This window comes from Hyla sarda, chromosome 3 (genome assembly GCF_029499605.1).
Source record: "Hyla sarda isolate aHylSar1 chromosome 3, aHylSar1.hap1, whole genome shotgun sequence".
Lineage (NCBI taxonomy): Eukaryota > Metazoa > Chordata > Amphibia > Anura > Hylidae > Hyla > Hyla sarda.
Genome location: NC_079191.1, coordinates 223,552,653 through 223,576,828, shown reverse-complemented (window position 1 = coordinate 223,576,828; position 24,176 = coordinate 223,552,653). Strand labels below are relative to the sequence as shown.

At 42.2% G+C, this 24,176-nt stretch overlaps 1 protein-coding gene across 2 annotated transcripts in view; it reads right to left on the bottom strand.

Moving 5' to 3' along the window:
• Positions 1-24,176, bottom strand: part of KLHL32 (kelch like family member 32) — a 244,095-nt gene that overhangs the window by 112,664 nt on the left and 107,255 nt on the right. The window contains exon 5 of one of the 2 annotated variants that reach the window (XM_056566147.1): positions 11,500-11,598. The exons of the other annotated variant lie outside the window; for it this stretch is intronic. Coding sequence (XP_056422122.1) covers positions 11,500-11,598 — 99 coding nt within the window. The remainder of the gene's footprint in view (positions 1-11,499; positions 11,599-24,176) is intronic. 2 annotated transcript variants of the gene reach the window in all.

The following is a 24,176-nucleotide window of genomic DNA, read 5'->3' as shown; positions in this document are numbered from 1 at the left end:
GCTTACAGGACACCGGGAGGGAACTTACCTGCCTACTTGGTGTCTGCTCCGGGCCGGGATCCCCTGCATGGCCGGCGCTCTCCTTCAACGTCATCACGTCGTCGCGCACGCCGTCCCGTCATCCAATAGGAGCGGCGTGCATAGTGACGTGATGACGGCGACAGAGAGCGTGGATCCCGGGGAAGAAGACGTCCGGAGTGTCGGGGACACCCCGGGGACACGGCGACAGTGATGAAGCGACATCCAGGGCGGCAGTGACGGGTCCAGAGCGGCAGGGACAGGTGACTACTACCTCCTATACCAACGGCTGTCCAGGCATGCTGGGAGTTGTATTTTTGCAACATCTGGAGGTCCGCAGGTTGAAGATCACTGTTTGGTGCAGAATCTTTTTTTTCTAGATTTTGCACCTTTAAAATTGGGTGCGTCTTATATGCCGGTGCAGCCTATAGGGCGAAAAATACGGAAATCTTTCAGATAAACAAAAGGATGTGCCCCATACACATCAGATTGTCATTTGATCCTACAACACTCATTTTATGTGTATGGGCAGTATAACTTTTTGGGTTATTTTTTCCTGCCATGGGATGTTCTTATTGTTTTGCTACTAAAGAACAAACAAATTACCCATAAGTTTGTATAAAGGTCTACAAAAGGCTACAGCCATATGTTCATTTTCTTTATGTACTACGGTGTCCATTTTAGGACAGCATCAGCCATCAGCCGCACCTCGCTCATCCTTCATTCAAAACGGCGTCCCACCTCCTCCCCCAGACAAATCGCTGTCAGTTTTCAGCTGTGCCTCCCTCATCCTTCAGCCAAAATGGCGTCCCGCCTCCTCCCTCAGACAAATCGCTGTCAGTTTTAAGCCGTACCTCCCTCATCCTTCAGCGAAAACTGCGTCCCACCTCCTCCCTCCTCCGAAACTGCATCCCGCCTCCTCCGAAACTGCGTCCTGCCTCCTCCCTCATCCGTCAGGCAAAACCTTTGTCAACCTAAACTCTCTCATGCCTCAGACGAAAATGAAAGTGCTGAGTCATCACAGCTTCGGCAGACCTGCTAGCACAGACAGTGTGTGATTGGCTGGCAGCAAAGATACTGTGATTGGTTGATGGGAGCGCAAAGATACTGTGATTGGTTGATGGGAGCGTAGGTGTGTGCAGTCCCGCTCCACTGTTTAGACACATTTCTTTACAAACCCAAATCCTCTCATGTACCCAGCTTTCCCCTATTCCTGCTAAACAAACCTGCGCTCTCAGCTTTTCCCCTATTCCTGCAAAACCTACAGTTATGTACTCAGCTGTAGGTTTATCAGGAATTGTTAAAAGCTGAGTACATAACTGTAGGTTTTGCAGGAATAGGGGAAAAGCCGAGAGCGCAGGTTTGTTTTGCAGAGATAGGGGAAAGCTGAGAGGATTAGGCTTTGTAAAGAAATGTGTCTAAACAGCGGAGCGGGACTGCACACACCTACGCTTCCATCAACCAATCACAGTGAGCGCAGGTTTGTTTTGCAGGAATAGGGGAAAGCTGGGTACATGAGAGGATTAGCGCAGGTTTGTTTTGCAGGAATAAGGGAAAGCTGGGTACAGAAATGTGTGTAAACTGTGGAGCGGGACTGCACACACCTACGCTCCCATCAACCAATCACAGAATCTTTGCTGGCAGCAGCCAATCACACACTGTCTGTGCTAGCAGGTCTGCCGAAGCTCTGCTGACTCAGCACTTTCATTTTCATCTGAGGTATGACAGACTTAAGGATGACAAAGGTTTTGCCTGACGGAGGAGGGAGGAGGCGGGACGCCGTTTTGGCTGAAGAATGAGCGAGGTACAGCTTGACGGCTGATGCTGTCCTAAAATGGACACCGTAATGTACATATTTACCCACATGTCTATCCTAGGTATGTTTTCAATACTTCCATTGTATCTATCTGTCTACATAGTTATCTATTTACCTATATAACAGCCTACATTGTTTTCTGTAACATGAAAGATAAACTTTTAGTATTTCAGACAATTTGGTTTAAGTACACAGATTATTTACAACACTTTACAATACAACAATAGAAGAAAATCCTTTCCAGTTTACATATTGTCAATGATGCAACTGCAGTAAAAGTAGATAAATAAGTATTCAGCATTATGTTCAGTTCACAAAAAAACTCTTATTAAAGGCTTAATGACTGACAAATATTGTACGAATGCTTTTTAAAAACCCTTTCAGCTAATGTGAAAAAATTAAATCCCCATTATGGGAATGACTTTAAAGCTAGTTGTGTCAGCCCTTCACTTTATTTCCTATTAAGAACAGTCAAAGCAAATTGCAAAGAAGCCGAAGATATTTTCTATCATCATTTCAAAATGATTTTCTTCTCCAGAAACAAGGCTTTCTCTATAATTGGCATCAGAGCGTTACCTTGGTTCTTGTTTTGCATGGTATTGCACCAGAATCTGGAATTATCTGCCATTCCTGACAGATCGAGGTGTGATACCAAACAACAGGCCAAAGCAAATCCTGGCATTAGTGTTCAATTTAACCTGCAATAAAGTGTACTGACATTCAAAATCGTCTCAGCTATTTCCAGGTCATATTTTTCAACTGCTTAGCAATCCTATCATTATTTCACTGTAATGAGGGGATAAAGGAGGGGGCACAGCACTTTTCCTAGCATTAATCTGCAAGCTGCCACTATGTCAAGTAACACAGTAATCATGTCACTAAATAGGTGTGATGGCTCTAGTCCAACAAAACCAGCTAAATGTCAACATATCAGACACCTAAAAACAGCACTGCTCGAAATGTGGCTTAAAGAATGTTTTGCATTTTTTCTAGGTGAACAAAACTTTTTTGTCTCACAATTCAGTCAGCACACAAAAAATGTAATTAAAAATGTCTCCTGGCAAACAAAATAATGGGTAACTAACAACCTTTGGAGAAACACATTGGCAGGTCATTTTCCAAGAACCTAGACATTAATGACCCATCTTTAGGACAGACTGTCTATGTTTGATCAGTGGAGGTTTGACTGGGATCCCCAACAATCAAAAGAATAAAGACACACACTCATTTATGGTTTGCACAGGAACAGTGCCCTTTATAAGTGTGAGCATGCACGGTATTGCAGCTTAATGGAGTATTTAAAAAAAAATGATATACCTTGCTGAATGCTGGGAGTTCCATCACTGTGAGCCCAACTAATGCCAAGAATGGAAATCAAATGTTCTTCAAAGGAATGGAGTGGTGGCTGCATATGCGTGCTGCCACTGCATTCATAACTATTAATGATAAAAAATACCCTTTTAAAGGGAACCTGTCATCAGATATTACCATATATAATGTGTGGCAACATGTGATATATGGTAAAATCTTCTTCCTCACCATCCTGGGGAGACGTTCCTGCTGGCAGGGATGTTAAGACTATGATGTTTGAAAGTATCTCCTGCTGTTCCCGTAAGTAGTCCCTTGTGCAGGGAGCTACACTTACCTAGTCCCGCTGCTCTGACTGTAATCACACCCCCTCAGCATGATTGACAGACCCTGTCACCACTCTACTTCCTAAGCAGATAGAGCAGAGCGATGACGTGGGCTGTGCCCGGGGTGTCAATCACGCTGAGGGGGTGTCATTATAGCAGGAGAAGCAGGACTAGGTGAGTAGAGCTTCCTGTCCAGGGGACTACTTACAGGCCCAAAGGGGAACACTTTTAAACTTATATTCTCAACCTCCCTGCTGGCAGGAACATCTCCCAGGGAAACGTCTCCCGAGGAAGGAAGAAGATTTTACCTTATATAACGCGTTGCCACATTTTATATGTGTAAAAATCTGATGACAGGTTCCCTTTAATAAGCCACTGTGCCTGTAAGAATAAAAAATTAATTGTGCAATGGAGGTCCTTGGGGGTCAGACCTCTAAAAATCTAATTTATGTCCTGGAAAACAACTTTTACTAAGTCCTACAAAATAACTTTTATGTTCTAAAGGCCACATTTTAGTTGAATATGTAATATTACATATTTTTATTACTATGCACTATTAATGTAGATAATGTTGATACTAAGGTATGTTATTTGTTGTTACTAATTTCATAATATATATTTATAGAGGTTAGACCTTTATTTTTGTTATAGAGAGTTCAAGATCTACATTTTACACAACCAAGTTAAAGTCACTATCACTACAAAAACTTCAATGACAAAGCGAGGACACAGGTACATGCCTGTTTAAAATGAGGGCACAAAAGGCCATAACTATACTATGGTGGTAACAGTATAGTGGTATTATTATGTCGCTATGAGGTGGTAGAATGTGGTCATGATGTGGAATTATTGGTAATACTGGTCTTGGTATACTGTTGTCACGATAGGTAGGGAACAGTACAGAACTACTCTCCCCCCAGCTATTGTCCCTACCCACTTAGTCAATCCACCCTAAATGGCAGCCCCCAACTGGACAGTGGTCCTTACACTCACTTTGTGCAGTGGATTCTAAAGTTAGGGTCAGGCCAGGTCATTAACACACAGACACCCAGAATCAGAATACAAAAGAGAAAATCATAAACAATCCAGAGGGTTGGAACCAGGAGAACAATACTGTACCAAATCAGAACCAGAATCAATGTAATACAAGGGGTCAAACAGAAGAGTCAGGGTCAGGCTCAAATCAGAAGGCTAGAGGCAATGTGAGGAAACAGGCAAAGTCAGGGTCTAGGAATGCAGACATGCAGAATGGTATTTGTGAGGGTACAGACCACAACAATAGGCGTACACAACAAGCAGAAGTCAGTTTTTGTTTCAAACTGTATTTTATTGTAGTTTTATACCACAGAATACGAAAAAAAAAAAAGGCATGGGAAATACATCAGTTTTTAATGTCCTGCCTTTAGAATGTGTTAGTTCTGGTGCCTCAGATCATTGGCTCATCATTCTCATCTTCTCATAGGCTGAGCAGAGCCAGGCTTCATAACTATGTGAGACGCTGTCAGGACCATACATAATGCTGGGACGAGGGCTCGATAAGTCCCCGATAGCTTGGTTTTGTTTAGTAACAGTGTGATTGTAACACTTATGGAAATAGTTTGTTCCTTTTATTAGTATTAATGCTAATTTGTTAACTATGACTATTATTTACAGGTGCAAAATATTATCATACATAGAAAACTGTCTTATACAGAGGCTATGTTGTCTTTGATATGGTGGGCCTAAGGTACACCCGTCCAACACTGCTCCATCCCTCTAAAGCTGAGCTCAGAAAAAAACTCATTCAGCATACAAGTCATATAATGGCCAAAAATAGTGCTACTTCTTATGTACACTCATGATAACAGATTATGACAATTCACCTGAAATGACAGGTACACTGTAAATGATATAAAGCTGGTTGTATGGAGCCACCATGTGGAACAGCTTATTGAATACATATTTATAGGGTTCCTGCTGAAGTAATTGGGTAGAAATATAAATACATATGCAGCAAGCTCTCACTAGTGGCAGCTATAAGAAGAAAGAAATTGTACTTTAATTCTATGTGCACTATTCCGGTTCTGCAATACTAAGAGGAAGCAACATAGATTTAACTGCTTTTTACCTGTCAATAACATCTATGCTCTATGTTTTCTAAAATAATACAAGTGTGTCCAAACTCCCTGCTTGTACATTCTGGGGAAAATCATAACTTAGAAAAATTGCAAGATACGGGAATACTAGAATTATCTTTAACCCCCAATAAAGCAAGTCCTGCTCTCAACAGATACTATTGTATCAGTTCACAGTGGTAAGTCTAGGGTGATGTCACCACGCCCCACAGTCCTTCACACCGTGCAACACTGAAATGCAAATCGGGTGGTGGCATTCCAGTCTAATTACTCTATATTCTGATCATGGGTATGCACTGTTTAACATTGTTTTATATACATACTTATATACATATTATATGCATATTTCATATACACAACTACATAATGTTTCTTGCATGTACTAAAAGTTCCTATGTTTCTGTATGATATCCAGTAATATTGTATTGATTAGACTAGGCATCCTTCACCTGGATACCATATCAAGTAACTTCTATACTAATGATTTTTTATTTGCGACTATATGCAATGCCAACTATTTATTGACATTGTTTATTTATTTAATTAGAGGTTGTGTCATGGTGATATCTCCCTTTTCTTTTAATGTTGTGTGATTTGGACTTCTTTTTAAGCTGTATGTGTTATTATCTGTGGTAACATTAAATATATTTTTTTCATACAATCCCACCTTTAGGGTGCGTTCACAAGTCGGAATTCTCGCGGCCGCCGCCGGAAGTACTTCGGCGCTAGGGCCGTGGGGCACTGAGCCGTCACCATTGACGGCTATGCAGTGCTCGCGGAATCCGCGCAAATAATGAACATGTTCTTTGTTTGCGCGGAACACTTTCAGCGGCGGAAATGTCCGCCGCTGAAATTCCTCAGTGTGAACGGGTCTCGCGGAAACCCGTTCACACTAATGTTAAAGTTCACACCGCGGAATTCCGACCGGAAATTCCGCGGGAATTCCGTAGTGTGAACGGGGCCTTAGTGACCAGCGTGTTTGTAGGTTATATTGAATTCTGAAGTTCATGTGAGAATACTCTTTAATTTACTAGTGACTTGGGGCCAGAGAAGATTGTTGTGATCATGTGTTATATTTAAAGCTACCATTTATATACCGTATTTTACGGCATACAAGAAGACTTTTTAACCCAGGAAAATCTTCTAAAAAGTCGTGGGTCGTCTTATAGGGCGACTGCTGCAGTCGGCTGGACGCCCAGGGTAGGGATAGAGATAGAGCAAGATGCCCGGGGTATGGATAGAGATAGAGCGGGATGCCCAGGGTATGGATAGAGAGAGAGCGGCGCTGGGCCCAGAAAAAAACGCATCTTTCACCTGTCTGGCCTGCCCTTGTATGCATCCTATTACCGTACCTGTTTCTCTGCCTCTCAGATCTCGCTCCTGAGGACTGCAGTGAAGCGGCGCAGGCACGCATGTGCGAGATCTGAGAGGCGGCGCAGCGGCGCATGTGCGAGATCTGAGAGGCAGAGAAGGAGGTACGGTATTGGGATACAAGGGTGGCGCATGTGTGAGATCTGAGAGGCAGAGAAGGAGGTACAGTATATATGGCGATTATATCCCAAACTCTATATTTTAACTGGAAAAGTTGGGGGTCGTCTTATACGCCCAGTCGTCTTATACGGTAGATAAAATCTTCTGCAGCATTGTTGGTTTCTCTTACCACTTCATCTAGTCTAGACAATATCTATATACAGGTTTGAAGCAAGGTACATGGCACACAGTTTGCACTTTAAGATTTGAGCATTTTTTGCCATTCCTCGCCACAGATCCTCTCAAGCTCTTATAGGCTGGATGGGGACTCTTCGTGGACAGCCATTTTAAGGTATTTTTGAGGATGTATCATGGGGTTCAAGTCAGGGCTCTAGCTTGGTCTTTCAAGGACATTCACAGAGTTGTCCCTCAGCCACTACTGTATTGTCTTGGCTGTGTGCTTAGGGTAATTGCCTTGTTGGAAGGTGAAACTTCATCTCAATCTGAGGTCCAGAGCACTCTGGATAAGGTTTTCAGTGAGAATATTCCTGTACTTTTCTCCAATCAGCTTTCCATCAACCTGACCTCTCTCTCTGTCCCAGCTGCTATAATGGCCCCCACAGCATGGTGCTGCTTCACTGTAGGAATGGTTTGGGGCAGGTGATGAGCAGTGTGTGGTGTTCTCCAGACATGACACTAAAAATTGAGGCCAAAAACATTAATCTTGGTTTCATAAGACCAGAAAATATTGTTTATCACAGTTTGAGAGTCCTTAAGGTCCTTTTGTCACATCTGGGCAGGGAAGGCGTGCACACTATTCTCGCCCACTCCCCCTATCCCTGCCTACTTACGTACCTGCCCTAGATAGTGGGTCCGTAACCATGGTGACGGTCCCTACTTACAATAAGTGAGGGCAGTCCAGTCAAACTAATAAACTATAATGCAGACAGAGGTCAGGACACAGAATGGAATAACTCAGACTAACGGAAAAACAAAATAAACAAACAATAAGTCGCTGTCCACAGTCTGAGTCGATACCAAAATATTAAAGATAAGACAATTCGCAAAGCCAGGAGAAGAGTCAGAGAGCGGAGACAAAGGGTCAAAATGCCAGATATAACAGATACAATATAAATGCTAGCTGGGAGTACACAGAGTTCTATAGCAGGCAAGGATTTGGAGTAGACTGCCAGCTTATATGGAGCCAGAACAGGTGCTCCAATCAAGGTCAGCTGACCAGTCCAGACTGTCGGGCGTAACCCAGAAACATGAAACAACAAAGAACCTATCAGAACCTTTTAACCATATAGGTTCTGACACTTTTTTTTGCAGATCTCCTCTGCACACAGGATCTTTGGAAAATAGCCAGAGTGGCCATTGGGTTCTTGTTCATCTCTCTAACCAAGGCCCTTCTCTCCCGATTACTAAGTTTGGTGGGGGGCCCAACTCTATGAAGTTGGTTGTTCCAAATGTCTTCCGTACAAGGTATAAATACTTTTCTAAAAATTTCTAAAATTGTATTTTTACATACTCTTTATGGAGTATTGAGTGCAGATTGATGGGGATTTTTTTTTATTTTTATTTTAGCACAAGGCATAAACATAACAAAATGTGGAAGAATTTTCTTAAAGCCATGTATAATCCCTAATGGATGGATGTTTAAAAAAAGCAGTGACTCTCACTGGGAAGTGTCGCAATACTATGAATTTAATTGACCCCACTAACCTTAAAGGGTAACTCTAATTAAAACAAATTTTTGCTATTGCACGTCTTGTGGTAAATAAAAAAAATATTTCTAATATACTTTGTTTAAAAAAATGAAGTTTTCAATGTTTTATTTGTGCTTAAAAAAGCTCAAGAGCAAATTTCCCCCCATCTTATACACAGACTTTGGACCGAAGTCCAAACACAGAAAGTGCAGCCTGGAGAGCTGAGGGGGGGGGGGGGGGGTCCAGCCTCATCCAATCATAGCTCCTCTCACACTTTACTGCCATATTTATTTATTTATTTATATAGCGCCTACAGATTCCGCAGCGCTGCCATATGCTGTTGGTTGGACACCCCCCCCTCAGCACTCCAGGCTGCACTTCCTGTATTTGGGCTTTGGTCCAAAGTCTGTGAATGAGGTGGGGGAAACTGTGCTCTTGAGCTTTTTAAGCATAAATAAAACATAGAAAACTTTTTTTTTTTTTTTAACAAAGTATATTAGAAATATTTTTTATTTACCATAAGGAGTGCAATAGCAAAAATTAGTTTTAATGAGAGTGCCCATTTAATGGCTGCTGCTTAGAACAGTCATTCCAGTTACAGAGGATGTAAAAGATTTCAAAATAGTCTGTTATTTTTCGGAAAAAGCACCATTCTTGTCTATGGAAAATGTCAGGTATTAAAATCTCAGCTTATGGGGTTGAGATGCAACACCTGAAACATTCTATAGACTACAGTGGTGCTGTTTCTGGTACATGCAGACACATTTTTTAATGTCTAACAACAATAATAGGTCAATACTTGTTGGTATGAGGAAATTTGCCGTCACATAGTCTATGCATCCAGTTATATATGAATCACAGTGGCAGTATAATACATATTCATTTCATAAGGGAGGAACAACACAATCATACTGTCGCGCATACTGTCTAATTGAGCAAAGATGTTGCATAGGGATGCAGAGAAATTATTCTCTGCAGGAGGGTAGAGCGGATTAGGTAGTGATGTAGCAGGATTTTCGGGAGGGGGGGGAGATTTAGCAAAATCCGTGAAGAGGAAAAGTGGTGCAGTTGCTCATAGCAACCAATCAGATGGCTTCTTCCATTTAACTTTCAGTAAACCACGTGCACAACCTAAACTTCTAAATAAATTATTATAATTGAATAACATTAAAAGAAAAGTAGAGTTAACATGAGGTTAGATGGTGACGGCACAGTGCTAAGGGGTTGTTTACACCACATTAATGGCCTCTTTTTAACATATAAATCCTGCATCTATACATTATAAGGATAGGGGATAAGATGTCAGATCGCCGCTGCTGGTGACCTCTGGGATCGCCGCTGCGACACCGCGCTATCATTACTGCACAGAGCGAGTTCGCTCTGCACGTAATGACGGGCAATACAGGGGCCGGAGCATCGTTAAGTCCTGGCTCTGCCCCTCGTGACGTCACGGCCCGCCCCTTTCAATACAAGTCTATGGGAGGGGACGGGCCGTGATGTCACGAGGGGCGGCGCCATGACGTCACGCTGCTCCGTCCCCTGTATCGCCCGTCATTACTCACAGAGCGAACTCGCTCTGTGCAGTAATGATAGCGCAGTGCCGCAGCGGCGATCCCGGGGGTCCCCAGCAGCGTGACCGCAGTGATCTCACATCTTATCCCCTATCCTTTGGATAGGGGATAAGATGTCTAGGGGCGGAGTAACCCTTTAATATTGACCAAAATGAGGACCATGAAGTGTTTCAAATACTGACCATAAAACTTTATGAGAACCCATCCTTAGAATCAAATGCACATGTTTCACCAATCCATAGCATCTAAATCTGTTATCCGTATTACCCCGGGTATACAGCAGTATATGATATCACCATTACAGCGCAACTGTCACATGACAGGACCCTATCAAACTGTGCACACTGGCTTTATCTTGATAAAAATGATTTTTCGAACAGTCAGAAAGGGGTCCACTGCTTTAGTGTTTACCTTTCCTGAACCTGTGTGGCCATGTCCAATGCTGGCTCAACGGAGGGTGAAGGTCCCTCAGAGACAAATATGTCGCAGGATAGTATTGAGCAGCCCCGGAGGCGTCGCTGCTTTCACAAAAAAAAATTTTTTAATGTATTTTTACACCTTTGCATTTTCTGACATTGCTAAGTGTGTTTTCCATGTGCAAAATTTCTTGGTGGGGATTTGCCCCCAAAAAACGGGATTTGCGCCAAAATTGTGCCAAAGATCGATGATGAATTACTGACTAAAGTTAAAATCACACACAGGACCGTGTGATTTTGAGAAAGTTGTAAAAATGACAGTGGAGAAGATGCGCAAAGAAACTTTGGCACAAAAAGACACTGCGCCAAAGTATTGCGCCAAAGTTACGTGAAAAAAACCCATAAATCCTTTGATAAATACCCCCCATTATTTTTTATCATAGCCTTTAATGAACCACTATTACATTTTATCGGGCATAAAGAACTCTTACTATATATATTTTTCTTTGGAATATGAACTTCAGAGCCGCTTGTATGCTTTATGTATGGAATGGCAGTACATTCCGAAATCGGAAATCAATTATTCCTGTTCTGTAGGGTATTGGGTTGGATTAGCAACCAAGTTGAGTTTTACAACTGCTGATATGCTTACTTGGAGTCTGCTGGTCTCCCTGAGAGGTCTTCTGCCATTTATTATAAGTTTATTCTTTAAAGTATAAGACTTATATGTTGTATTCATTCCTGTGTTTACCTGGATTAGATACTGAGAACAAAGGTTCAAGAGCTCAAGTAACTGCAAGTGACTGCCAGCTGCCAAAACATCTTGAATCGCCCCTGGCTCCAATAGGATCTATAAAAACAAAGTTAACATTAAGAAGTCAGAAGTCTGCCAATAAATACACAATTATAAACATACCCTACTGTACTCCACTGCCATAAAGGAACTTCAAGCTTGATAGAACAGGCATACAGCTGGATACACCAACCACTGCCCCACATTGTAAAAGTGTGTTCAGTACACATTTCTTTACTATATACCTTTGTATAAAATAATAGTTTACTATAGTATTCCATACTGCAAAAAAGGTATACTGACCAAATAGAAGCGGGTAACTGTATGTGAACTGGGCAAAATAATGGCCCTCATTTACTATCACCAAACCGACACCATTTGTCGGGTTTATGTTGTCGCACATTGTGGCCCTCATTTACTAAGAAAATCGGGTTGTAAGTCTATGTTGCTTTCTTACCCGACTGCTTTTTTCCCCTGATATTTATTATTATGTCGCATCCTGTTTGTCACACGTGGGTTTTGTTGGTTTTGGTTTCCAACTCCTCTGAGCTGTCGGGAAAAAATCCACAACAATACAACAAATTCGGGTTGGAAACCTTTATAAATACGTGGGAAAGCTCAGAAATGTCGGGTTACGCCCCTTTTTCGGGTTTGGGAGAATCCACATCGGGTCCGTCGGGAAAAAATGTCGCATGGTGTCGCAGACTGGCGCACGATGTCTGCGACATGGCGCAGACAAAGATGCGACAAAAAAACCCGACAAAAGAGGTCGGGTTTAGAATAGTAAATGAGGGCCATTGTCTGCGCCATGGCACAGACAATGTGCGCCATGTTGCGACACTAATTCCCGAACCACCCGACTCGGCTTGCTGAAAAGCCGAAAAAGGGGCGTTTCCCGACCAAAACCTTACTTTCACACAGATTTACCAATTTTCCTGACCACATTACTCGGGTTTTGTTTTTTTTTTTCCCCCCGACAGCTGCAAGCTGTTGTAAAAAACATGTTCACGTTTGTACAAAGTAGTTTTTTATGTTAAGAGATATATATATTTGCCCACCACACAGCTCAAACATATGCCCCCAGCAGCGCATGTATATACAGTATATATGCCCCCGACACAGCTCAAACATATGATCCCATCAGTGCATATATATATATATATATATATATATATATATATATATATATGCCCCCCCATATATATATATATATATATATATATATGCCCCCCGCACAGCGCAAACATATGCCCCCAGCAACACATGTATATACAGTATATATGCCCCCCGCACAGCGCAAACATATGATACAAGCAGCGCATGTATATACAGTATATATGCCACCGGCACAGCGCAAACATATGATCCCAGCAGTGCATGTATATATATATATATATGCCCCCCGCACAGCGCAAACATATGCCCCCAACAACACATGTATATACAGTATATATGCCCCCCGCACAGCGCAAACATATGATACAAGCAGCGCATGTATATACAGTATATATGCCCCCGGCACAGCGCAAACATATGATCCCAGCAGTGCATGTATATATATATATATATATATATATATGCCCCCCGCACAGCGCAAACATATGCCCCCAGCAACACATGTATATACACTATATATGCCCCCCCCACAGCGCAAACATATGATCCCAGCAGCGCATGTATATATAGTATATATGCCCCCGGCACAGCGCAAACATATGATCCCAGCAGTGCATGTATATATATATATATATATATATATATATATATATATATGCCCCCCGCACAGCGCAAACATATGCCCCCAGCAACACATGTATATACAGTATATATGCCCCCCGCACAGCGCAAACATATGATCCCAGCAGTGCATGTATATATATATATGCCCCCCGCACAGCGCAAACATATGCCCCCAGCAGCGCATGTATATACAGTATATATGCCCCCCGCACAGCGCAAACATATGCCCCCAGCGCATCTATATACATATGCCTCAAGCACTATCAAGGACAAGCATTTTATTAGCAGAGCATCACTCTGGGAAGCCGCTGCACGATGCTCTGCCAATGCTCCGCTTGTCAATCATAGCGCTTCAGAGGCATATGTGTATAGAAGTGAAGTGGGGAGCAGACATATAGCCGTATCTGGTCCCCACTTCGCTTCTATACACAATCCTCAGCAAACACCTCAGCTGCCCCATCGCCTCCCCCATCCCCGGTGTTCTAATTACCTGTTCCCGGGGCCCGCGCTTCTTCTGGCTCCGGCGCTGTCACTGTGCGCACTTACGGTGACGTCGCTTTTGGTGACGTCACTTGTCATTGCGCATCGCAGCGCACAGCCACAGCGCCGGAGCCAGAAGAAGCGCGGGTGTTTTTTCTGAGGCTGGAAAAATATATAAATATATCAAGGAGTGGTATAAAAATGATAAAATTATCAAAGATTTACTTAAAAGGAGGAGCATACCTAATGCATAAGGTGCATAATATAGCGCAAGACCGCAGGAAAGTGCATAGGATTGAATTGTTAGAGAAACCTAGGTAGGAGACAAATGAATAAATAGACAATGTATTATATTGCACTAATTGTATACTTGTTTGTATGTATACTATGAGCAAATTGTTCCCCTAGTATTCCTAGCTTATTTCATAGGAAGGAGCAAGGATTTATATATCTCACTCCGAGGCATGCAGACTATTTCACCTATATACGATGAAGTCCTATGATATAGTGAAGTGATTCTCGGTTTATATAAGTGACAGACAATATGCGCGGCAGTATGCGCTCAGATACTTTCAGTTTGGATTCGTAACAAGCAATATGCGCACCAGTATGCTTTCAGGTGTATAGATCCGAGTCCAGTATGCACGTGGTACCTGAGATCTGCTGCAAATCTTCTGTGTGTGCGGTGTCCTGCGATCCGATGATCTTCTCAGTGCTTGCAGACACTTGTTGAGGGAGCTGAGTTTTTAGAGAATCGTGGGAGTGCGCCCCAGCCGGTGGCGTCTCAACTGCGTTATCTCCGGCTTAGGAGCTTGCCCGATGGTTCTGGCTGTGCAGTGACAACACTCCAACGCGTTTCGGAGACAATACAACGCTCTCCTTCATCGGGGATGTGAGCCTGGACCTCCTGATTACCTTATATATATACTCCTAAGCCGTTTACCTCTTCCTCCTGCCTGATAGTGTTATTTATTTGCAGTTTTTTCATCCAATGAGAATCTGAACGGGTTCAAATAAGGAACTTTTCCATCCAGAAGACAAATTATTTTGATTGATGTTTTTTATATTTATGTTAGTAAACCAATTCTCACAGGAAGCCAAAAATCTCAAATTCTGCATTCAGTCCAAGTGGAATCATCGTGTTTAGATTAAAGATCCATTTTGATTTGGCCCTGGACATTTGAGATATAAAATTCCCTCCTAGCCAGTGGGGGTAAATTTTTTCTATCCCCAAAAAATGGGTACCCCTGGGGTTTTGCGAGTATCTTTCCTTATAGTAGAGGGATAATGGGTGCCCCTCAGATCCTTTCTGTATATTATTCATATATTCTCCCAGTCGCACTTTAAGGGCCCTTTTGGTGCGGCCTAAATATAACTTATCACACGGGCACCGTATAGCATAAATGACTCCACAGGTGGTACAGTTTATATGATTTCTTATTTTATATTCCGTTGTGTCATTGTTCCTGTTATTAAGAATGGCCATCACGGGGGTCACGTTTCAGGTCGCTATACAGGCCCTACACTGCTTACAAGGGAAGAAACCATTTTTGATTGATAAAAATATTTTTTTTTGTTTACTGTTAATGCAGTTTTCTTTCTCCCAATAGTGGGGGCTACAAGATTGCCAATGTTTTGGGCCTTTCTAAATACAAAAGATGGGGCTGGTGGGATATATTCTCACAGGATTTTATCATTTTGTAATATGCCCCAGTGTTTTTTCACTATCCATTTGAAGAGGAAACTGTGCTTACTGAATTTAGTGATGATAGGCACCATGTACATTTGAGGCCTAAATTGGTGATTTGCACAGGGGTGGCTGATTTTACAGTGGTTCTGACATAAACACAAAACAATAAATACAGACATGTGACCCCATTTTGGAAACGACACCCCTCACGGAACGTAACAAGGGGTATAGTGAGCCTGAACACCCCACAGGTGTTTGACAAATTTTCATTAAAGTTGGATGGGAAAATGAAAAAAAAACTAAATTTTCACTAAAATGCTGGTGTCACCCTAAATTTTTCATTTTCATAAGGGAAAATAAAAAAAAAGTCCACCAAAATTTGTAACCCAATTTCTTCTGAGTAAGAGCATACCCCATATGTGGATGTAAAGTGCTCTATGGGTGCACTACAATGCTCAGAAGAGAAGGAGCGCCATTGGGATTTTGAAGAGAAAATTTGTCCTGAATTGAAGGCCACTTGTGTTTACAAAGCCCCCATGGTACCAGAACAATGGACCCCCCCCCATATGTGACCCCATTTTGGAAACTACACCCCTCATGTAATGTAATAAGGGGTACAGTGAGCATTTACGCCCCACAGGTGTCTGACAGAATTTTGGAACAGTGATCCGTGAAAATGAAAAATGTAATTTTCCATTTGCACAGCCCACTGTCCCAAAGATCTGTCAAACGCCAGTGGGGTGTAAATGCTCACTGCACCACTTATTAAATTCTGTGAGGGGTTTAGTTTCCAAAATGGGGTCACATGTGGGGGGGTCCACTGTTCTGGCACCACGGGGGGTTTTGTAAATGCACATGGCCCCTGACTACCATTCCTCCTCTTCTGAGCATTGTAGTTCGCCCGTAGTGCACTTCAGGTCCACTTATGGGGTACCTCCATACTCAGAAGAGATGGGGTTACACATTTTGGGGGGTATTTTCTGCAATTAACCCTTGCAAAAATGTGAAATTTGGGGGGAAACACACATTTTACTGAAAAAAATATATATATTTTTTTACATATGCAAAAGTCGTGAAACCCGTGTGGGGTATTGAGGCTCACTTTATTCCTTGTTACGTTCCTCAAGGGGTCTAGTTTCCAAAATGGTATGCCATGTGTTTTTTTTTTTTTTGCTGTTCTGGCACCATAGGGGCTTCCTAAATGCGACATGCCCCCCGAGCAAAATTTGCTCTCAAAAAGTCAAATATCACTCCTTCTCTTCGGAGCATTGTAGTTCGCCCGTAATGCACTTTATGCCAACTTATGGGGTGCCTCCATACTCAGAAGAGATGGGGTTACAATGTTTGGGGGGTATTTTCTGCTATTAACCCTTGCAAAAATGTGAAATTTAGGGGGAAACAAACATTTTAGTGAAAAAATAAATAATTTTTTTTACATATGCAAAAGTCGTGAAACACCTGTGGGGTATTAAGGCTCACTTTATTCCTTGTTACGTTCCCCAAGGGGTCTAGTTTCCAAAATGGTATGCCATGTGGGTTATTTCTGCTGTTCTGGCACCATAGGGGCTTCCTAAATGCAACATGCCCCCCAAAAACCATTTCTGAAAAACGTACTCTCCAAAATCCCCTTGTCGCTCCTTCGCTTCTGAGCCCTCTACTGCGCCAGCCGAACACTTTACATAGACATAAGAGGTATGTGCTTACTCGAGAGAAATTGGGCTACAAATATAAGTATACATTTTCTCCTTTTACCCCTTGTAAAAATTCAAAAATTGGGTTTACAAGAACATGCGAGTGTAAAAAATAAAGATTGTGAATTTTCTCCTTCACTTTGCTGCTATTCCTGTGAAACACCTAAAGGGTTAAAACACTTACTGATTGTCATTTTGAATACTTTGGGGGGTGTAGTTTTTATAATGGGGTCATTTGTGGGGTATTTCTAATGGGAAGACCCTTCAAATCCACTTCAAACCTGAACTGGTCTCTGAAAAAAAGCGAGGTTCAAAATTTTGTGAAAAATTGGAAAAGTGCTGCTGAACTTTGAAGCCCTCTGGTGTCTTCCAAAAGTAAAAACACGTCAATTTTATGATGCAAACATAAAGTAGACATATTGGAAATGTGAATAAAATAAAAAAATATTTTGAATATCCATTTTCCTTACAAGGAGAGAGCTTCAAAGTTAGAAAAATGCAAAATTTTCAAATTTTTCATCAAATTTGGGGATTTTTCACCAAGAAAGGATGCAAGTTACCACAAAATTTTACCACTATGTTAAAGTAAAATATGTCACGAAAAAATAATCTCGGAATCAGATTGATAACTAAAAGCATCCCAGAGTTATTAATGTTTAAAGTGACAGTGGTCAGATGTGCAAAAAACGCTCTGGTCCTAAGGTGTAAAATGGCCTGGTCCTTAACCCCTTCCCGCTAATGGATGTATGCATACGTCCAGGCGAATTACACGTTCACGCAAATGGACGTATACATACGTCCAAGCGATCTCCTGCTCTGCCGCGGGCAGCGCAGGAGATCGCGTTTGGGACTCAGCTGTCAATCACAGCCGGAGTCCCACCGCAGCTGCCGGGGCCGCGATCGCGCCGGTCCCGGCAGCATTAACCCCATAGATGCCGTGATCAGTTCTGATCACGGCATCTATGGTGTTTGCAGGGGGAGCGCTCTCCCCCTGCCCATCAACGGCGGCTCCGCGATAAAATAAGGGGGATCGAGGGTGTCCAAGACACCCTCGATCCCCCTTGAAGAGATAGGAGTGAGGTGGCAGGGTTGCCACCCCTCCTATCCCTGCTATTGATCGGCCGAGCGACCGACCAATAGCAGACTGGGGGCGGGGGGGTTAAAGTTCGGTTCCCCCCGCTATGCCCACCCATCGGTGTCCGGGCACAGCGGGGGGAACCGTGTAGTAGCGGCGGCGGTAGCGGCGGCGGCAGCGGCGATCACTTACCCGGCGGTGGCTGCGATCACGGCGGCGGTGGAGGTGAGTATGACGCCGCGTGTCCGGGAGTCTGTTGCCTAGCAACATCTGCAGGGCGACAGTTTAGAGAGTGGTCTCTAAACTGTCGCCCTCCAGATGTTGCAAAACTACAACTCCCACCATGCCTTGACAGCTGTTTGCTGTGTTGGCATGCTGGGAGTTGTAGTTTTGCAAGATTTAGAGGGGTTCAGGCTAGAGATCACTGACAGTGGTCTCTAAACTGTAGCCCTCCAGATGTTACAAAACTACAACTCCCAGCATGCCCAGACAGCAGTTTGCTGTCTTAGCATTCTGAGATTTGTAGTTTTGCAACATCTGGAGGGCCACAGTTTAGAGACCACTGTCAGTGATCTCTAGCCTGAACCCCTCTAAATCTTGCAAAACTACAACTCCCAGCATTCAGGAACAGCAAATGGCTGTCTCTGCATGCTGGGAGTTGTACTTGCGTGCCTCCAGCTGTTGCATAACTACATCTCCCAGCATTCCCTTTGGCAATCAGTACATGCTGAGAGTTGTAGTTCTGCAACAGCTGGAGGCACACTGGTTGGGAAATGCCGAGTTAGGTAATAGGTCCTATTACCTAACTCAGTATTTTCCAACCAGTGTGCCTCCAGCTGTTGCAAAACTACTGTCAGAGCATGCTGTGAGTTGTAGTTTTGCCCCCCCCCCCTCCCATGTGAATGTACAGGTTACATTCACACTGGCGGCGGATTACAGTGAGTTCCCTGCTTCAAGTTTGAGCTGCAGCAGCCGCAGCTCAAACTCCTAGCGGGAGACTCAGTGTAATCCGCCGTCAGTGTGAATGTAACCTAAAAACACTACACTAACATAAAATAAAGAGTAAAACACTACATATACACACGTACACTGCCCCCCCCCACCACCCCTTCCCCCCCAATAAAAATGAAAAACGTATCCTACAGCAGTGTTTCCAAAACGGAGCCTCCAGCTGTTGAAAAACAAAAACTCCCAGCATTACCGGACAGCCATTGACTGTCCAAGCATGCTTGGAGTTTAGCAACAGCTGGAGGCACCCTGTTTGAGAATCACTGGTGTAGAATACCCCTATGTCCACCCCTATGCAAATCCCTAATTTAGGCCTCAAATGCACATGGCGCTCTCACTTTGGAGCCCTGTCGTATTTCAAGGCAACAGTTTAGGGCCACATATGGGGTATCGCCGTACTCGGGAGAAATTGCCTAACAAATTTTGGGGGGCTTTTTCTCCTTTTACCCCTTATGAAAAGGTAAAGTTGGGGTCTACACCAGCATGTTAGTGTAAAAAAAAAACATTTTTGTACACTAACATACTGGTGTTGCCCCATACTTTAAAATTTCACAAGCGGTAAAAGAAAAAAAGCCTCCAAAATTTGTAACACAATTTCTCCTGAGGACGGAGATACCCCATATGTGGGCGCAAAGTGTTCTGGGGACGCACAACAAGGCTCAGAAGGGAGAGTGCACCATGTAAATTTGAGGTCTAAATTGGTGATTTGCACAGGGGTGGCTGATTTTACAGCGGTTCTGACATAAGTGCAAAACAATAAATACCCACATGTGACCCCATTTTGGAAACTACACCCCTCACGGAATGTAACAAGGGGTACAGTGAGCATTTACACCCCACAGGTGTCTGACAGATCTTTGAAACAGGGGTCTGTGAAAATGAAAAATAAAATTTTTAATTTGCACAGCCCACTGTTCCAAAGATCCGTCAAATGCCAGTGGGGTGTAAATTCTCCCTGCAAACCTTATTACCTTCCGTGAGGGGTGTAGTTTTAAAAATGGGGTCACATGTGGGGGGGGTCCACTGTTCTGGCACCACGGGGGGGGCTTTGGAAATGCACATGGCCAAATTCTCTCTCCAAAACCTCAATGATGCTCCTTCTCTTCTGAGCATTGTAGTTCGCCCCCAGTGCCCTTCACGTCCACTTATTGGGTATTTCCATACTCAGAAGAGATGGGGTTACAAATTTTGGGGGGTATTTTCTGCTATTATCCCTTGTAAAAATGTAAAATTTGGGGGAAAACAAGCATTTTAGTGTAAAAAAAATATTTTTTTTTTACATATGCAAAAGTCGTGAAACACCTGTGGGGTATTAAGGTTCACTTTACCCCTTGTTACGTTCCCCAAGGGGTCTAGTTTCCAAAATGGTATGCCATGTGGTTTTTTTTTTCTGTCCTGGCACCATAGGTGCTTCCTAAATGCGGCATGCCCCCAGAGCAAAATTTGCTTCCAAAAAGCCAAATGTGACTCCTTCTCTTCTGAGACCTGTAGTGCGCCAGCAGAGCACTTTTCATCCCCATATTGGGTGTTTTCTGAATCGGGAGAAATTGGGCTTCAAATTTTGGGGGGTATTTTCTGCTATTACCTTTTTTAAAAATGTAAAATGTTTGCTAAACCAAGCATTTTTGGTAAAAATTTTTTTTTTTTTACATATGCAAAAGTCGTGAAACACCTGTGGGGTATTAAGGTTCACTTAACCCCTTGTTACGTTCCCCGAGGGATCTAGTTTCCAAAATGGTATGCCATGTCGTTTTTTTTGCTGTCCTGGCACCATAGGGGCTTCCTAAATGCAACATGCCCCCCGAGCAAAATTTGCTCTCAAAAAGCCAAATATGACTCCTTCTCTTCTGAGCATTGTAGTTCGCCCGTAATGCACTTCAGGTCATCTTATGGGGTACCTCCATACTCAGAAGAGATGGGGTTACAAATTTTGGGGGGTATTTTCTGCTATTAACCCTTGCAAAAATGTGAAATTTGGGGGGAAACACACATTTTAGTGAAATTTTTTTTTTTTTTTTTACATATGCAAAAGACATGAAACACCTGTGGGGTATTAAGGCTCACTTAATTCCTTGTTACGTTCCTCAAGGGGTCTAGTTTCCAAAATGGTATGCCATGTTTTTTTTTTTTTTTTTTGCTGTTTTGGCACCATAGGGGCTTCCTAAATGCAACATGCCCCCAAAAAACCATTTCAGAAAAACGTACTCTTCAAAATCCCCTTGTCGCTCCTTCGCTTCTGAGCCCTCTACTGCGCCCGCCGAACAATTTACATAGACATATGAGGTATGTGCTTACTTGAGAGAAATTTGGCTACAAATTCAAGTATAAATTTTATCCTTTTACCCCTTGTAAAAATTCAAAAATTGGGTCTACAAGAACATGCAAGTGTAAAAAATGAAGGTTTTGAATTTTCTCCTTCACTTTGCTGCTTTTCCTGTGAAACACCTAAAGGGTTAAAGCACTTACTGAATGTCATTTTGAATACTTTGGGGGGTGCAGTTTTTGTAATGGGGTCATTTATGGGGTATTTCTAATATGAAGACCCTTCAAATCCACTTCAAACCTGAACTGGTCCATAAAAAATAGCGAGTTTGAAAATTTTGTGAAAAATTGTAAAATTGCTGCTGAACTTTGAAGCCCTCTGATGTCTTCCAAAAGTAAACACTTGTCAATTTTATGATGAAAATATAAAGAAGACATATTGTATATGTGAATCCCAAAAAAAATATTTGGAATATCCATTTTCCTTACAAGCAGAGAGCTTCAAAGTTAGAAAAATGCAAAATTTTCAATTTTTTCATCAAATTTGGGGATTTTTCACCAAGAAAGGATGCAAGTTACCACAAAAATTTACCACTATGTTAAAGTAGAATATGTCACGAAAAAACAATCTCGGAATCAGATTGATAAGTAAAAGCATTCCAAAGTTATTAATGTTTAAAGTGACAGTGGTCAGATGTGCAAAAAAGGGCTGCGTCCTAGAGGTGAAAATGGGCTGTGTCCTTAAGGGGTTAAGGGGTTAAAAACCAGCCTAATGTCATGTTCACACAGGCGGATCACCTGCGGATTTTCTGCTGCAGAAAATGAGTCAATGAGTCAGCATAAAATCCGCAAATTTTTCCTTGGACCCATTGAAGTCAATGGCAGCAAAATCTGCTGCAGATTTTCCGCAGCAGATACGCAGCGGAAAATCCACAGGTAATCTAACCATGTGAACGTAAACTTATACCGACATAAAGATGCATCTGTATTATGTTTGTCTGAAATCAGCCTTTAAGGGGGTATCCTCATCTCCCCTAAAGGCTTCCCAGCCACCTCCGGCCTGTTTACGGTCGCAGAAGGAGGTCGAGAAGCAGTAAACAGCCAAAGCAGTGGTTAGTTACACAATTTGCACAAGGGATTTGTGCAAACAGGGCAGCCTGTTTATGTAATACTTGTCAAAGGGAATTATGAAAATTGTGTAACTCATCCGATTTGGCTGTTTTCAGCTTCCTGACCACAAACAGGTCAGAGGGTCTGCAGATATTTTTCTACAAATCCCATCCACTTTATTACTACTATAATAACTGCAGATTTTCCACCCAGCAATCCCCTGTGAACAATCTGCAGCATAAGTGGCCAAGGTTAACATACCCTCAGCTTAAAATTTAGGTTAAAAAACACTTTTAAGGGATGGGGATGAGATGTGGTACACTATAAAGTATGGAGGCATGGGCATTTACCTAAGGCTGTGTGCAAAATCTGTAGAGCATAGTTTCTAAAACTTACTTTCCACCATTGTTATGGCACAGTCTTCTTGATTCTTTAAAGGTGTAATCCGGCCTAAGACATCTTATCCCCTATCCAAAGGATAAGGGATAAGATGTCTGACCGCAGGGGTGTCACTGCTGGGACCCCTGTGATCTCGGTGCAGCATTCTGTGCCGGGAGCGGCTCCCGAAACTGAGACATGACGTCACAGCCACGCCCCTTCGTGACATCACGTCACTACCCCCCCCTCCATTCATGTCTCTGCTGAGGACCAGGACCCCTACGATCAGACATAAATAGGGGTTAAGGTGTCTAAGGCCGGTATACCCCTTTAATCCCTTTCCCAACACCCACTTTGAATTTATATTTTTTACTTATGTTTTCTTTCTCTTCAACTACTAAGATCCAAAATATTTTTATTTTTCCAATGACATAGGCTTTTTTTTTTGTGGAACAATCTGTGTTTTTTATTGGTACTCTTTATTTTCACATGCAATTATTTATGAAACCATACAAAAATAATTTGTGGGGCAAAATTGAAAAAATTGGAAGGATTAAGATTTTTTATAGAAGTAATTTACAAATCTGTTTATCTTTCCGGAGCCAGTTGATATACAAAAAAAAGTTTTTGCCTGGAATACCCCTTTAAAAAATAAAAAACTTGAAGCTAAATTATTAGAATGTTTAATTGTTTTTTATTTTATTTTTTGGACATCTTATATAGTGTTTATCAGAAACAATTTGGCTAAGGTGTGACAATTTATTTTCTTTTGTTGGTATAGAATGTGTTAAAAAATCTGCAATTCTGGTATTTTTTTTATTTTTTTTTTATTTACAGTATTGACCTATGGGATCAATACCATTATATTTTAATAGTTCAGATTGTTCTGCAGGCGATGATACCAAATATATATTTCTTTGTGTATATTTTTTTATTTGGAAAAAAACTATTTGTTCTTTACTCGTTAAGGTGTTTACTCTAGGTATGTCCTTGGGCTGAACACAGTAGATAAAAAAATCTACCCCTTTATTACACCAGACGCAGTCTACCAGTGACTACATATTGTTCACTTTATGACCATATATTGTTAATTTATGTGACACAAAAGCATAGTCCACCAAGTTTTTGTGCCCTGCATATTAAACATATACAGTCATAAATAGACCCAGCTTAGCCCCTAGGAGACTACATTTGGCCTATT